The sequence below is a fragment of the Capricornis sumatraensis genome, chromosome 22, assembly GCF_032405125.1.
Source record: "Capricornis sumatraensis isolate serow.1 chromosome 22, serow.2, whole genome shotgun sequence".
In the NCBI taxonomy this organism is placed as follows: Eukaryota; Metazoa; Chordata; class Mammalia; order Artiodactyla; family Bovidae; genus Capricornis; species Capricornis sumatraensis.
The window spans coordinates 24,091,554-24,105,491 of NC_091090.1; the positions used below are offsets into that span (position 1 = coordinate 24,091,554).

The following is a 13,938-nucleotide window of genomic DNA, read 5'->3' on the forward strand; positions in this document are numbered from 1 at the left end:
GTTGAATCCTAATCTCCAGGGCCTCGGAATGGGACGACATCGGAGACAGAGTCTTTACTGAAGTAATCCAGTCAAAACATGATCATTAGGGTGATCCTAATGGCCGAAGAATTGATGCTTTTGAACTGTGGTGTTGGAGAAGACTCTTGAGAGTCCCTTGGACTGCAAGGAGATCCAACCAGTCCATTCTGAAGGAGATCAGCCCTGGGATTTCTTTGGAAGGAATGATGCTAAAGCTGAAACTCCAGTACTTTGGCCACCTGATGCGAAGAGTTGACTCATTGGAAAAGACCGTGATGCTGGGAGGGATTGGGGGCAGGAGGAGAAGGGGACGAGAGAGGATGAGATGGCTGGATGGCATCACGGACTTGATGGACGTGAGTCTGAGTGAACTCCGGGAGTTGGTGATGGACAGGAAGGCCTGGCGTGCTGCGATTCATGGGGTCGCAAAGAGTCGGACACGACTGAGGGACTGAACTGAACTGAACTGAATGGGGTCGTTATGGCAGACCCCTAATCCAATATGACTTGTGCCCTTATAAGAAGAAAGTAAGACTCAGACACACACAGAGGAAGGCGTAGGAGGTGGACAGCATCTCCCAGTCAAGGAGAGAGGCCTCCGTAGAAACCAACCCTGCCACAGCTTGATTCTTGCCTTCCAGCACCCTGGAGAATTCTGGAGACTTCTGACCTCCAGAATTGTGAGAAAATGCATATCTATGTACCACCACTCTGTGGTACTTTGTTATGGCAGCATTAGCCGACTGGCACACGGAGGTAAGATCCAGCCTCGAGGGGCCAAGAAAAGCTTGGACGAGGGCCCAGGGTCATGCAATGGCATGAAGTGTGTAGGGAAATAAGGATTTCAGGTGGCTCAGTGGTAAAGAATCCACTTGCCAACGCAGCAGCTGCTGCAGGAGACTTGGGTTCGATCCCTGAGTTGGGAAGATCCCCCTGGAGAAGGAAATGGCAACCCACACCAGTATTCTTGCCGAGATAATCTCACGGACAGAAAAGCCTGGAGGGCTACAGTCCATGGGGTTGCAAAGAGTCAGATGTGACCGAGCACGCAGGTGCAGGGTAGAACAAGTCAACATGTTTCAAGGCAAAGTGCGCGTGGAGAGTAGTCGGTGATGAGGTCTTGGCTAAAAGCCTGATGGGGCATGAAGACCTTTAGATACATTCTCTCGTGCCAGCCTTTTTCCTGGGGGCAGTGTGGAGCCACTCCATAGCCAGAAGCAGGGAATGGTGTGGTCAGATGCCAATCTGATGACTGTACAGGGCTTCTTAGGAGGAAGATGGGTTTGGAGGCAGAGTGACCAGTTGAATAACTGTGGCCAAGATGACTGTGGCCAGTGGTGGCCACGATGGAGAGGAGAGAACAATTTAGGCAGTGAAATTGACTGGACTGTTGGGTGGTAAAGAAGCAGAAATCTCAGTTACTCAGAAGTTTTAGTTCATACAGTTGGTGACATGGCTCACAATGTGGCGGGATGAGGTGTGGATGCAGGGACTGCCATTAACTTTGCAGTCCCTTTGGAGAAAAAAATGTCCAAAATTTTTCTTGGGAAACAGATGGGTTCTAATTTCAGGATATTTATTTCAGAATATCACATCACTTTCCTTTTCAGAACTAATATGATCCCTCCATGATGACCCAGGTAATACACCTTTATAACTCTTTAGCAAGTGTTTCTTCCCATGATTTCTTGAGATGCTATTATAAAAGGCTTAGGGAAAGAAGCCAACTCCACGGAATGGACAGAGTCAGCCGGTCCACTCAAAGTCATTCTCCCCCTCCCACATAGAGATACACGGTGTGAGGACCCAGACAGGGAAGCAGAATGCATCACAGAGACAGACTACATCAAGGGACCCTCCTGAGATCACCTTTCACAAAATCATGCATGGAGTTTTAGAATGCTCCTGAACCCCCTATGTTAGTTGCTCAGTTCAGTTCAGTCACTTAGTCGTGTCCAGCTCTTTGCGACCCCATGAACCGCAGCACACCAGGCCTCCCTGTCCATCACCAACTCCTGGAGTCCACCCAAACCCATGTCCACTGAGTCGGTGATGCCATCCAGCCATCTCATCCTCTGTCATCCCCTTCTCCTCCTGCCCTCAATCTTTCCCAGCATCAGGATCTTTTCCAATGAGTCAGCTCTTTGCATCAGGTAGCCAAAGTATTGGAGTTTCAGCTTCAACATCAGTCCTTCCAATGAACACCCAGGACTGATCTCCTTTAGGATGGACTGGTTGGATCTCCTTGCAGTCCAAGGGACTCTCAAGAGTCTTCTCCAACACCACAGTTCAAAAGCATCAATTCTTCGGTACTCAGCTTTCTTTCTAGTCCAACTTTCGCATCCATACATGATCACTGGAAAAACCATAGCCTTGACTAAATGGACCTTTGTTGACAAAGCAATGTCTCTGCTTTTTAATATGCTATCTAGGTTGGTCATAACTTTCCTTCCAAGAAGTAAGCATCTTTTAATTTCATGGCTGCAATCACCATCTGCAGTGATTTTGGAGCCCAGAAAAATAAAGTCAGCCACTATTTCCACTGTTTCCTCATCTATTTGCCATGAAGTGATGGGACCGGATGCCATGATCTTAGTTTTCTGAATGTTGAGCTTTAAGCCAACTTTTTCACCCTCCTCTTTAACTTTCAGCAAGAGGCTCTTTAGTTCTTCTTTACTTTCCACCATTGCTAAGTCATGTCCAGCTCTTTGCAACCCCATGGACTGTAGCCCACCAGGCTCCTCTGTCTGTGGAATTCTCCAGGCAAAAATACTGAATTGGTTAGCCATTCCCTTCTCCAGCAGATCTTCCCAACCTAGAGATCAAACCTGGGTCTCCTGCACTGTAGGCAGACCCTTTCCCAACTGAGCCACCTCACCAATTCAACAGACACAAACTTGGTCAAACTCTGGGATATGGTTAGGGACAGGAGAGCCTGGTGTGCTGCAGTCCATGGGGTCGCGGACAGTTGGACATGACTTGGCAACTGACCAACAACAGCAGAACCTCCTCCAGCATATTCAAAATATCTAGCACCCCAGGTTAGGAACGCCAGTAAGAAGGAAATGCCCTGGATGGGAGTGGGGGAGGGCAGGGGTCAAAGCCCTGGCTTTGCTATTCATTTGCCACCAGGCTTGGGTAAGTTATTTAGCTGCTCTGGTTTTCAATATTCCTGTCATAGTACTAGGATTTTGTTCCCTCTTTGATTGATGCCATTGATTCACAGAGGAAACTAGTTCCAACGGTCACCTAGAAGATGATTTTTGATAAAACCAGGACTTGAGTATGTCCCCAGAACTCTTATTAAGACATTGTGACAAGAATAGACATCTTTATTCAAACCTGCCCCTTGTTCCATATTCATGTTTCAAGGGTTCCATAAAAGGACAGCTGGGCATATGCAACAGGTTCAGACTTGCACTTTGTCACAGATGTTTCCAAGGACATATCTGATGGGTCCTGATTACTGACGTTAGCGCAGGCCCTCCCTGGGGGTGGTGAACAGGAAGCCTCTTGCAGGGTTCTAAATATAAAACTTCCGAGTAGTTCAGCCACGCTAAGACAGATCTCACAAACACATTTTTTTTTTTAATTCAAACTATACTAAAACACCATCAATCAAAACTTTGTGCTGAATCCATGTTATACTTTCCCCTAACAAAACATAAAGTACCAAGATACACATTTAGATAATACATAAATCAGCAACACGCTTGGTTGCTTTTCTCAGAAATTCGACTGGATGAAATCAAGGATATGAATATTTGGATATACCCAGACTCTCAGCTGAATGAATAAATAACTAAAAATGAAGACACTCATTATATAGAATATATTTACATTTAAAAGTTTCACCTAATCTTCGAAATGTAGATGTTTGTTTGGGCCTGTCCTACACGGTTAAGTGGAAATGCTTTTTAATTTGCTTATCCATCACTCTGAACATTGCTTTGCCCATGATGTTCTCCTCCAATATCATGCTACTCTCAGCTGCCTTCAGGATAAAATCCAAGCTGCCCAGGGTGCCATGTAAGACCATGCCTAATATTTTGTAATAGCTTATAAGGGAAAAGAATCTGGGGAAAAAAAAAAAAACAACACAGATATATATGAATCACTTTGCTGTATACCTGAAACTAACACAACATTGTAAGTCAACTACACTCCAATGAAATAAACAAACAACAACAGAAAGACAGAAGGAGAATAAAAGATATAATTAAGAAATGAAAAGAGTGTACTCCTGGTTCTTCAGCCTCAGCATCTGTGCTGCCTCGATGGGCATCTTCCCTCCACTCCAGCCTCACAGAGCTCCTCGCACACACGTGTGTATCTGCTGTGCCCTTGTGTCTGCGGAGCCCGTGGCCTGACACATCCCCATGGCACCTCACCTGAGTCACATCTCAGTAAGCAAATCCAGCTGCATGTCCCTCATTTCCTCAGTGGCATTTCTTAATTCCTCGACTCTGATGGGGAATTTTTGTTTGCCTCCAAGGCAGATGGACTCAGTGTGTTGCTTATGAAAACTGCCAGGAAGGAACCGGGAGGTGAGGGGAACTATTCTCCCCGATCTTGGCCGAGGAAAGAGTCTCAAACCCCAGACGGTGACAGAAAAGAAAGGAAACCCTGTGAGTCAAAAAGATTGTAAAAACTGAGCGTATCTATCAATGCAGAACTTAACCATTTATCCACAATGTACATGCATTTATTCATTTACGAATTATAGTAATTATAATTATAGTACTATATAATATACAACTACAAGAATACACTGTGCACATGATGAAATACATAGAAATACATAAAATAACATTGAAGAAAACTAGGTTACCTTCAAGAGAAATACGGCTTAACACTTTTTATCCTAATTACAGGATTCTAACAGCCTGTGGATTAGGTTGAATTCTCTATTTTGGATACCAGGCTACGAGTTTAAGAAACATTTACTAGGGCCTGTATGTTGCCTGACTCCAGAAGGACACCATTACCATTTTCTGTGAATGGTCTCCCCAACTTCGCTCTGTGCACAAGACGTGCCACACTGCGTGGGGACCCTGTGAGAGCCTCGTCAGAGACAGACCCTGAGGACGCACTTTCCGAGGAACAGACTTCGCGTGAGCTGAGTGCGTGAGCTGAGTGAAACGGCATGTTGATTTCTTGCTGGCCCTCCCAGTCACACCCAAATCGGGAGATCCTAATCATTATCAAACAGTCTCCTTGAGAGGATAACACATGTGCCAGACACGTGACGCTGATACAGAGCTGGAGCCACATGCCCTGGTCTAAGACTGTAAGAGCTGGAAGGGCCTGCATTTCAGAGGTGAGGAAACTGGGGCGCAGGAATGCTTCACAGTGAATCATTGACCAAAAAGTGTTAGAATTTCCTGACCAGTGCTCTTTCCACAATATTAACATTGTCACCTTAAGATCAGCGAACAGAATATTTATGATGTCTACTAACTATAAGGCTTTGTGCCTAAAATAAAAGTTATTATTTTATGATGGTTCAAATTCATCACAATAAACGATAATAACTCAGGCAACCAGTCCATTCTAAAGGAGAACAGTGCTGGGTGTTCATTGGAAGGACTGATGCTGAAGCTGAAACACCAGTACTTTGGCCACCTGATGTGAAGAGCTGACTCATTTGAAAAGACCCTGATGCTGGGAAAGATTGAGGGCAGGAGGAGAAGGGGACAACAGAGGATGAGATGGTTGGATGGCATCACTGACACAACGGACATGGGTTTGGGTGGACTCTGGGAGTTGGTGATGGACAGGGAGGCCTGGTGTGCTGCGGTTCATGGGGTCGCAAAGAGTTGGACACGACTGAGTGACTGAACTGAAGTGAACTGAGCATTTACTATACGTCAGATAGTATTCTAAATGACTTACATGGATTCCCTCATTCAATCTTCATAACCACTCTATTAGGAACATAACATTATGACACCAATTTTACCAAACAGAAAACTGACAAACAGCTTAACAGAAATTAATTTGCTAAGCCAGGGTTCAAACCACGCAACCTGACTTCAAACCCTGCTCTACAAAATATATATATATACACACTGCTTTCCATGATCAATGATATCAATAATGTGCAGGGCAAATGGTGTTCATTTGTACCCTTTTTCTTTGCAACTGTCATAATCAGAATACTTTTTTTTCTTTTGCATTATATATCATAATTTTTCTCTCTTTCCTTCTCCATCTTCCTGTCTATCTCTTATCTCCATCTATATCTCTATTTCTTTCCTCCCCCCAGTCTCTGTCCCTCTTGTCCCTCTATTTCTTTCTCTTTCACACACACACACACACAGAGTTAGGACAATGTCTATGAGGTCTTCTAATTTTAGCAGAAAGCAGCAGACAATTCTTACAATCCTATCAGCAAATTCTGAACTGACAGTCTCTCTTGATTGCCTATGACATGGATTGCAGCTATCCCTAGAGACCGTTCTTTCACTGGATCTCAGTCAGTGACCATGAAGAAATTATTTCTTTCCTCTTATTTTCAAGAACTGTGTTTCTCTGCACTTCCTTGATGGCCCATTGTTTTAAGACTCCAGGCTTACTCTGCAGGGGGCATGAGTTCTGTCCCTGTTCAAGGGACTAAAGTCTCACATGCTGAGCTGTCCAGACCAGGGGGGGAAAAAAAACAATTGTATTTCTCTGTCTTCCCCAGAGAACAGAGAGTTGCACTTGGGATGTGCTGCTTTCATCTCTTATATCCAGTGTCCGGCATGCAGTATGTTGTAAATATAGGAAGGAAGGCAGGAGGGAGACAGGAAGAAAGGGAAGGAGGGAGGAAGAGAGGGAGGAATATATTAAAGACTGCATGATCCCCGTTTTCTGGATCACATGTTCCAGGAGGAGGAGTTCACAGGTGAAATGGAAATAACATCTCCATTCACCCAGTGGCTCTGGTCTAACCCCCTAGGGTCACCCTTGGCACCTTCCTTTCTTCATGCTACACATCAGACCCACCAACAAAACCTCTGGGCTCTCTCTTCCCAACCATCTCAACCCTGTCCTGCGGTGACCATTGTCCAATCCACCATCTTTCCTTGCCTAGTTTTCCAACTGCCTCCAGCCTGTCCTCCCTGCCTCTACTCTTTCTCTGCTCTAGTCTATCATTGAAGAGGCAGTCAGAATATTCCTTGCAGAACCCTTTGGTGCCAACCCCCTTCCCTCCCCTTCTCCTGCACTTATCACTCAGAGTAAAAGTGAAAGTTCTTTCTATAGCTCATCAGGCCTCTAGGTGACCTGTGCCCACCCCCACCTCTCTTTTCCTTCCTCACTTACCCCACCCTGGCCACGTTGCCTCCTCCCTCCCTTACTCAGCATCATTCACGGTCCCACTGTGGGAAGCTGAACAACAGTTCCCAAACACGCCCCTGTTCTAATTCCCAGAAACGTCTGTAGCAAAAGTGATTAATTAAAGGATCCTTCATATGAGGAGATTATCCTGGATTATCCTGCAGGCCCAAACTAACAATTTTCCTTATAAGAGAGACCAGAAGAGTCAGATTGCAAGGCAAGGGGAAGCTGGGGACTCCATGCTTCCATTGCAAGGGGCGAGGGTTCCATCTCTGGTCAGGGAACTAAGAACCTGCATGCTGCACAGCCTGGCCAGGAAAGAAAAAAATAAAGGTGGAGCTGGAAGCTGGGGAGAAAGGGAGATGTGACGTGGGCCATGAGCGAGAGAACACTGCCCCTAGAAGAGTACTGAGCTGTGCTCAGATACTCAGTCTTGTTGGACTCTTTGTGACCCCATGGACTGTAGTCTACCTGGGTCTTCTGTCCTTGGGATTTTCCAGGCAAGAATACTGGGGTGGGTTGCCATTTCCTCCTCCAGGGGATCTTCCGGACCCATGGGTCAAACCCACGTCTTCTGCATCTCTGCCTTGCAGGAGGATTCTTTACCACTGAGCCACCAGGGAAGCCCTCTCTAGGAGCAAGGGCGGGTGGCGGGTAGGGGGGGAAGGAGGTGGGGTGGTGGGGAGGGCAGAACAAACTCTCCCTGGAATCTCCAAAGGGAACACAGCTCTGATGACTCCTTGTTTCAGCCCCCCAAGACTCACTCCCGACTCTGATCTCCAGAATGTTGGAGAATAAATCCGTGTGGTTTGGAGCCCCTGTGTTTCCAGCAGTTTGTTAGGGCAGCTGCAGGAAATTAACATACCCGTTATTCTGTTCTATGTTTCCTTACGGCACTATCACCACTGGGCACATTTCATATTTACTTCTTTATGTGCCCATCTGTTGTCTCTCCTGCTACGAAGCAAACTGCAGGGGAGCCTGGACTTTGTTTTCTTCCCTGTTGTACACCCAGAACCCGGTCCAATAACTATCTGTTGAATGAACAAATAAATGAGATATTTTAATTCATTGATCAACACCCGGAAGTGGCTGAGCCTCAATACGAGGTTGGTTGAACACACAGTTATTAACTTGCATTCCATTTTCTCTGATCTGTCCAGACAGGTAGAAACATACACAAATGAGTGCAGGTATAGCTGCAGCCCAAGCTGTTCAGTTGCTAAGTGACTCTTTGCGACCCCATGGACTGTAGCCCACCAGGCTTAGACTTTGTCTGTGGGATTTCCTAGGCAAGAATACTGGAGTGGGCTGCTATTTCCTTCTCCACGGTATCTTTCTGACACAGGGATGGAACCCATGTCTGCTGTATTCTTTACCACTGAGCCACCTGGGAAGTCCAAGAAGAATTCATACAGGGAGTCAAAAGAGGGGGGAAAGCCTTTTGGGTTCACAGTAGCTGGAACATTAATGGAACATCAGCAGCCCAAGTGGTCCAGCCCAAAGCAGCCCAGGAGGAGAACAACCCCAGAACCCCAGCAACAAGCCCTCTAGGAAAATGGTGACCCCCATCAAATGCAGGGGTTCTAGCACCCACTCCTTGGAGCTGGGAGGAGCATGGAGCTTGAGCTGGTCACCTTCATGCCCTCCACTCCCGGGCAGGACCAGTCACCTGTCCTCATGTTATACATTTCCACTTTCCATGGAATAAAGAACTGCAGTGGGGGTGCGGTGGGGGTTGAGAAGCTGAGATTAAGCCTGTCCTTCTCACTGAATGATGCTGAGTATCATCTCTTAAAAGGAGTTCACACATAGGAGCTGAGGTTGATTTTATATTGTATGACCCCTTAGCAAACTTAAGAGTTAATTAGATCCAATATTTGCTTAGGGAACTACAGATCTTAAGAACTTAGAAACCATATTTACTATCAAATAGTTTTTCCTGTGGCTGGCACCAGTTGGAGATGCCAGTACTTCTATTTCCTCCTACTTCTGTTTTGTTCAATGGCGGTGGCAGGCTAATTTCTGATGAAATCAACACTTTGCCAAATATACAAATAATGGTCTGATGTGCCTGGAATGATGGTGATCATGACAATGAGAGCTCATCTTCAATGATCAGGACGACAATGATTCAGGATGCTGATGGTTGCAGGGAGTTACATGGATGCCTCGGTCTTGAGGAAAATATACCCAGTCCTCACTTTTGAAACGTTGCTTCTTTCTTTTTTGAAACTAACACAGTGGTAAGTGGACATAAAGGCTGGAAGGTGACTTGAATGCCCCTGTTTGAACTTTGCCTCCTCCGTAGAGCCTCTCTTGACTCTTTCGCGCACCCTCGGGCACTCCCAGGATACCCACAGCACTTTACTTGCTCACTTCTCTATTTCACCAAAATTCACAACTTGCAAGTCTGTCTCCTGTACCACATTGTTATTTCTTGAGAGAAAGGGCTCTGTTTACAGACCCATGTCCCTCCCAAATGCTCAACACAATCCCAGGCAAGGTTTGCCAGGTAGTTAAATACAAATCTAACACTCTGCTTGGTGCTTTTGAAAAAGGACCTCTGTGGTCGAATAAAAGAGACATGATGTACACACCAAAAACAACTAGGAAAAAATACAGAGTAGGAAATAATTATATATTAAATTAGCAATCCATACAATTAGTGCATTTCATTAGAGGAGTTAATTGGAAACCAGAAAGGGGAGAAATGAGTGTAAACTGGGGTTTTCATAGGTTCATAGAGTAACCAATTTTGTTAGCCAGGAGTAGTAGGATTTACGAATATGATGTCTTCACATGAAAGAACTGTGTCAGTATGAATTTGGGTGGGGGGATGGTGGGAAAAAAATAATCTTGATCCATAAAGATGACCTGTTGAGCCCTGAAATGCTTTTTATATCTTGATAATATTCATAACCACAATCTTTATTAGATTACAGTCTAATACAAAGATCATCAAAGTTCTTTGTTTAAATATCCCAAGGGTTAAACATTAACCCTGACACTAAGTGTCTTACTACCAGTGACATCATTTTATCTCATCAGATATTTTAGTTATATTGGTGTCAAAAGGGCAAACTGAGTAACAGAGGTAACATTTATTGACCACATATATGAAGGACTATCTGTGACCTTAGAAACACCCAGGAGGAAACACTGGTGCCCGACTGTAGTCTTGACTTTCACAAACCGTAGTTTTGGTTTACAAAATCACAATGATAAAGGAAATTTAACCAGACAGGAAAATGGTACTTGACATCTGTCACAAAGGAAAGGATTTGAGCAACAATTTCTGCTCACACATAAGCGAACTTTTTTTTTTTTAATTTTGATTTTTTGCTCATCATGGATGTTTTCTGGCATCCATTTTTTAAATTTTTATTTATTTTTTGGCCAAGCCCCACGGCATGTAGAGTAGTAGTTCCCCAACCTGGGATTGAATCCATGCCCCCTGCGGTGGAAGGATGGAGTCCCAACCCCTGGACCACCAGGGAAGTATCCTCAAAAGGGAACTCTGAAAAAATGCTTTGCCCATGGTACAGAGAAGTGATCACAAGACACACACTTTAAATGTACTTTCCAATTCTTGTAATTTTGAGCCATTCTGGGTAAACCGTGGAATGACTCATTTCATCAGCCCTACTCTTGAATAGATACTGACATCCAAGGACCGTGACACCAGGCATCTTTCCCTGGTCTTTCAGAGCAAAACAAAGCACCAGTTAGGCCATCTGCACGCGCAGGTGTGCCTGTTTCAGGGCATTCCTTACCTTCACAAAGAGGTTAATCTCGGGGCTTGCGGAAGCCGATTTGTTTCCTTCTGAAACATCGTCAGCAGAATCGCTGGTAGGGGAGATCTCGCGGGTGGAGAAGGCTCTGCTATTCTGGATGGTGAAGCTCGAAGGAGAAGGCAGGTCTACCTGCATCTCGCTTCCATTCTCCTGGGGCTCCTCTGGGTCAGACCCCTGGGGCTCCTCTGGGTCAGACCCCTGGGGCTCCTCTGGGTCAGACCCCTGGGGCTCCTCTGGGTCAGACTCCTGGTCCTTGGTTGGTGAGAACAATTCTTCCAAGGAGATGTCCTCCTTCTCTGTGGGTTCCCCTGGGTGGGGGTCCTGAGCCTTAGAATATGCTTCATCAGGCAGGACGTATTCTCCTGTTTCTGGCTGTAAAGAAGCCGAGGCTCTCCCATGACGCCCAACAGTGTACACGGCCACAGAGTCATATTCTTGGCTTTGCAGCTCATTGACATATAAGTTGTCTTCCCTCTTCGCGTCTTCATGGACGTCATCGTAAAGGGGACCTCCGTTTTCTGCTGGGTCTGAATCCTCATACACCCTCTCTGTTTGGACTCTGTTGTAGATGGTGGTGCTGTAGTTTTCGTCATTCATGTTTATTGATCTGACAGATCCTTTCGCAAGCAGACCCGAGTAGGTCTGAGATGAGGAAAGGGCTGGAGGATGCTGCACTGCCTCGCAGAGGAATCGACAGACTTTTGAAACACAGCAACCAGCCACAGCTATCAATGATAGGTCTCTAGCAATCATTTACCGGAGACTTTAGTCGGCAAACCACAAGTCCATTGGACAGAAGATAAAGCTTACACAGTCAGTTAACTCCTTCACGCCTGAGGGTATTTTCAAGCAGACTCTGTGGTTTTTCTCATTGCCAGCAACTCCAAGATTCTTTGGATCAACTAGAGGTTGAATTATCTTCCCAGTACACACTGAAATTCTGAATAGTTAGCCATTTGTCATTAAATAGGGCTCCTTCTTCCAACTATCTCCAAATGCTGACAACATTCAAGAAGTCCCTGCTGTTCAGTGGAAAACAATTCTGTGCAATCATAACTCATCCATGAAGAGCTGAATTTGTTACTCAAAACAACTGTTTGAGCATTGATGCCCTGTGATAAATGAGCTGTATAGGTTCCAGTTAGGTAATGCATGCGATTTATGTTTCTTATCTGGAAACACCATGAGGGGATTCAATGGCAGAAGGAAAAGAAGGTAAGTGCTCTGTTCCATGGTCACATCAGTACAGATCACCCAAGCTAAGGCACTCAAAGATTTATGGCTTGGGTTTTATTTTTTCTCTCTTCAACTTGCATGTGATCGTCACAGTCAACACACCTTCACAACAACCCTTCTAGGTACAGGATACTAGTGGAGCACCAAACGCTTGAGTTAGAAGATACTCTCTCTATCCTCAAAGGACTTCCAAAGCAAAGAACTGTATGCACAAGCTGTCTAGTTGATGTCATCTACAGATGCCACGAACACACGGGCTCTTTGTTTTTTAACCTGGTACTCTAGTCTGCTAATTCCTGCCTCCCTTCAGCACAACTTCAAATAATAACCCAGGTGGATTGTAAAGGGACTTTTAATGTCTAGAAATCATGTGAAATTTGAGAAGTAACCTGCCTGGTTGACAGGTTTCAAAGCACCTGATGAGCATCTTATTGACAAAACTTCATTGTACCCTTGCCTCCAGTGCTGAGTTCAAGAATCTTCTGGAGTGAACTAGAGCAGGATTTCTAGAAATCTAGCTTTGTGGATAGCTTAAAGAATAGATCAAAGGAAAGATACCAGAGACAGACCTTAAAGTCTATCGATGCTACCCCTTTATTTTATTAAAAAGTGAAGTTTGTTTAGGTCCAAATACTGGACTGATTACCATAGTTCCCATAGTCAGGTGTTTATAACTCAGTGGAGCCCCAGTCCAAATCCTCCTCACAGTCTTAGCACTGGAGAAAACCTAAACGGTCATTCATTCTAAATGGTTTTACATGTGAAGGCAGCCTGGAACCTAGAAAGGGGAAGCAAGTGGTCCAAGTTCTCACAGTGAGTTAATACTAAGCTGATTTCGATTGTGATTTCTTAACCTCCAGCTCAGTGATCTTCCTGCCACTCACTCCCTTCCTAAGTCAGTATTTTCCAACCTTTTCTCCTGATCATACAACCTCCCAACCCACCCCGTCCCTAAAAGATTCTTTTTAGATATTTCTCCCATGTAATTAAAATACTGCCGATATCCTACATATCTGTTTACATACTGTATATACATTTGTGCTTTATATATCAAAAAAAAAAAGAGTAGGATTTTTTTTTCACTGAAGAGCTAGTTCTCACTCTTCTGGATGCAGTAGTGCTTCTTTTGAGAATTACGTGCTTCCACTGCTAGAACCTTTCTAGATTCTGCGCCATCCTGCATCAAAAACATGTGCCATCCGGCATCATTTCCAAATAACAATGTCCTACAACCTGAGTGTATGTACTTCGCATGCTACCAGGTCCTTACCAAGTTGACTCAGTGTGTCCAAGGAGGCTGGTTAAACTTAGGGCCCAATATCACACAGGTATTTTATACATTCAGCCCTCTTGTCAGCCCATCTCAGGACATATCCATCATGATTTAGTTACAGGTTGCAATATGGAACCGGTCATCCTGTTAAAGCATAAATCAGACCATCTCTCTCTCTGCTCAAACTCATATAATGGCTCCTCAAAGTCCTTACAGTGACCCACATGCGTTCATGCATGCTCAATCATGTCTGGCTCTTCGTGACTCCATGGACTGTAGCCCACCAGA

The 13,938-nt window shown here is 45.0% G+C and overlaps 1 protein-coding gene across 2 annotated transcripts in view; it reads right to left on the bottom strand.

Moving 5' to 3' along the window:
* CLIC5 (chloride intracellular channel 5) overlaps nucleotides 1-11,738 on the bottom strand; it is a 161,914-nt gene extending 150,176 nt beyond the window's left edge. Inside the window, exons 1-3 of one of the 2 annotated variants that reach the window (XM_068960693.1) lie at nucleotides 11,386-11,738; nucleotides 11,338-11,350; nucleotides 11,121-11,300 (exon numbers count right to left, since the gene is read on the bottom strand). In XM_068960693.1, the coding sequence (XP_068816794.1) occupies nucleotides 11,121-11,300; nucleotides 11,338-11,350; nucleotides 11,386-11,738 (546 nt within the window). Of the gene's footprint in view, nucleotides 1-11,120 lie in introns of both variants that reach the window. The other variant, XM_068960692.1, reaches the window with a different exon arrangement.
* Nucleotides 11,739-13,938: the final 2,200 nt, after the last annotated feature.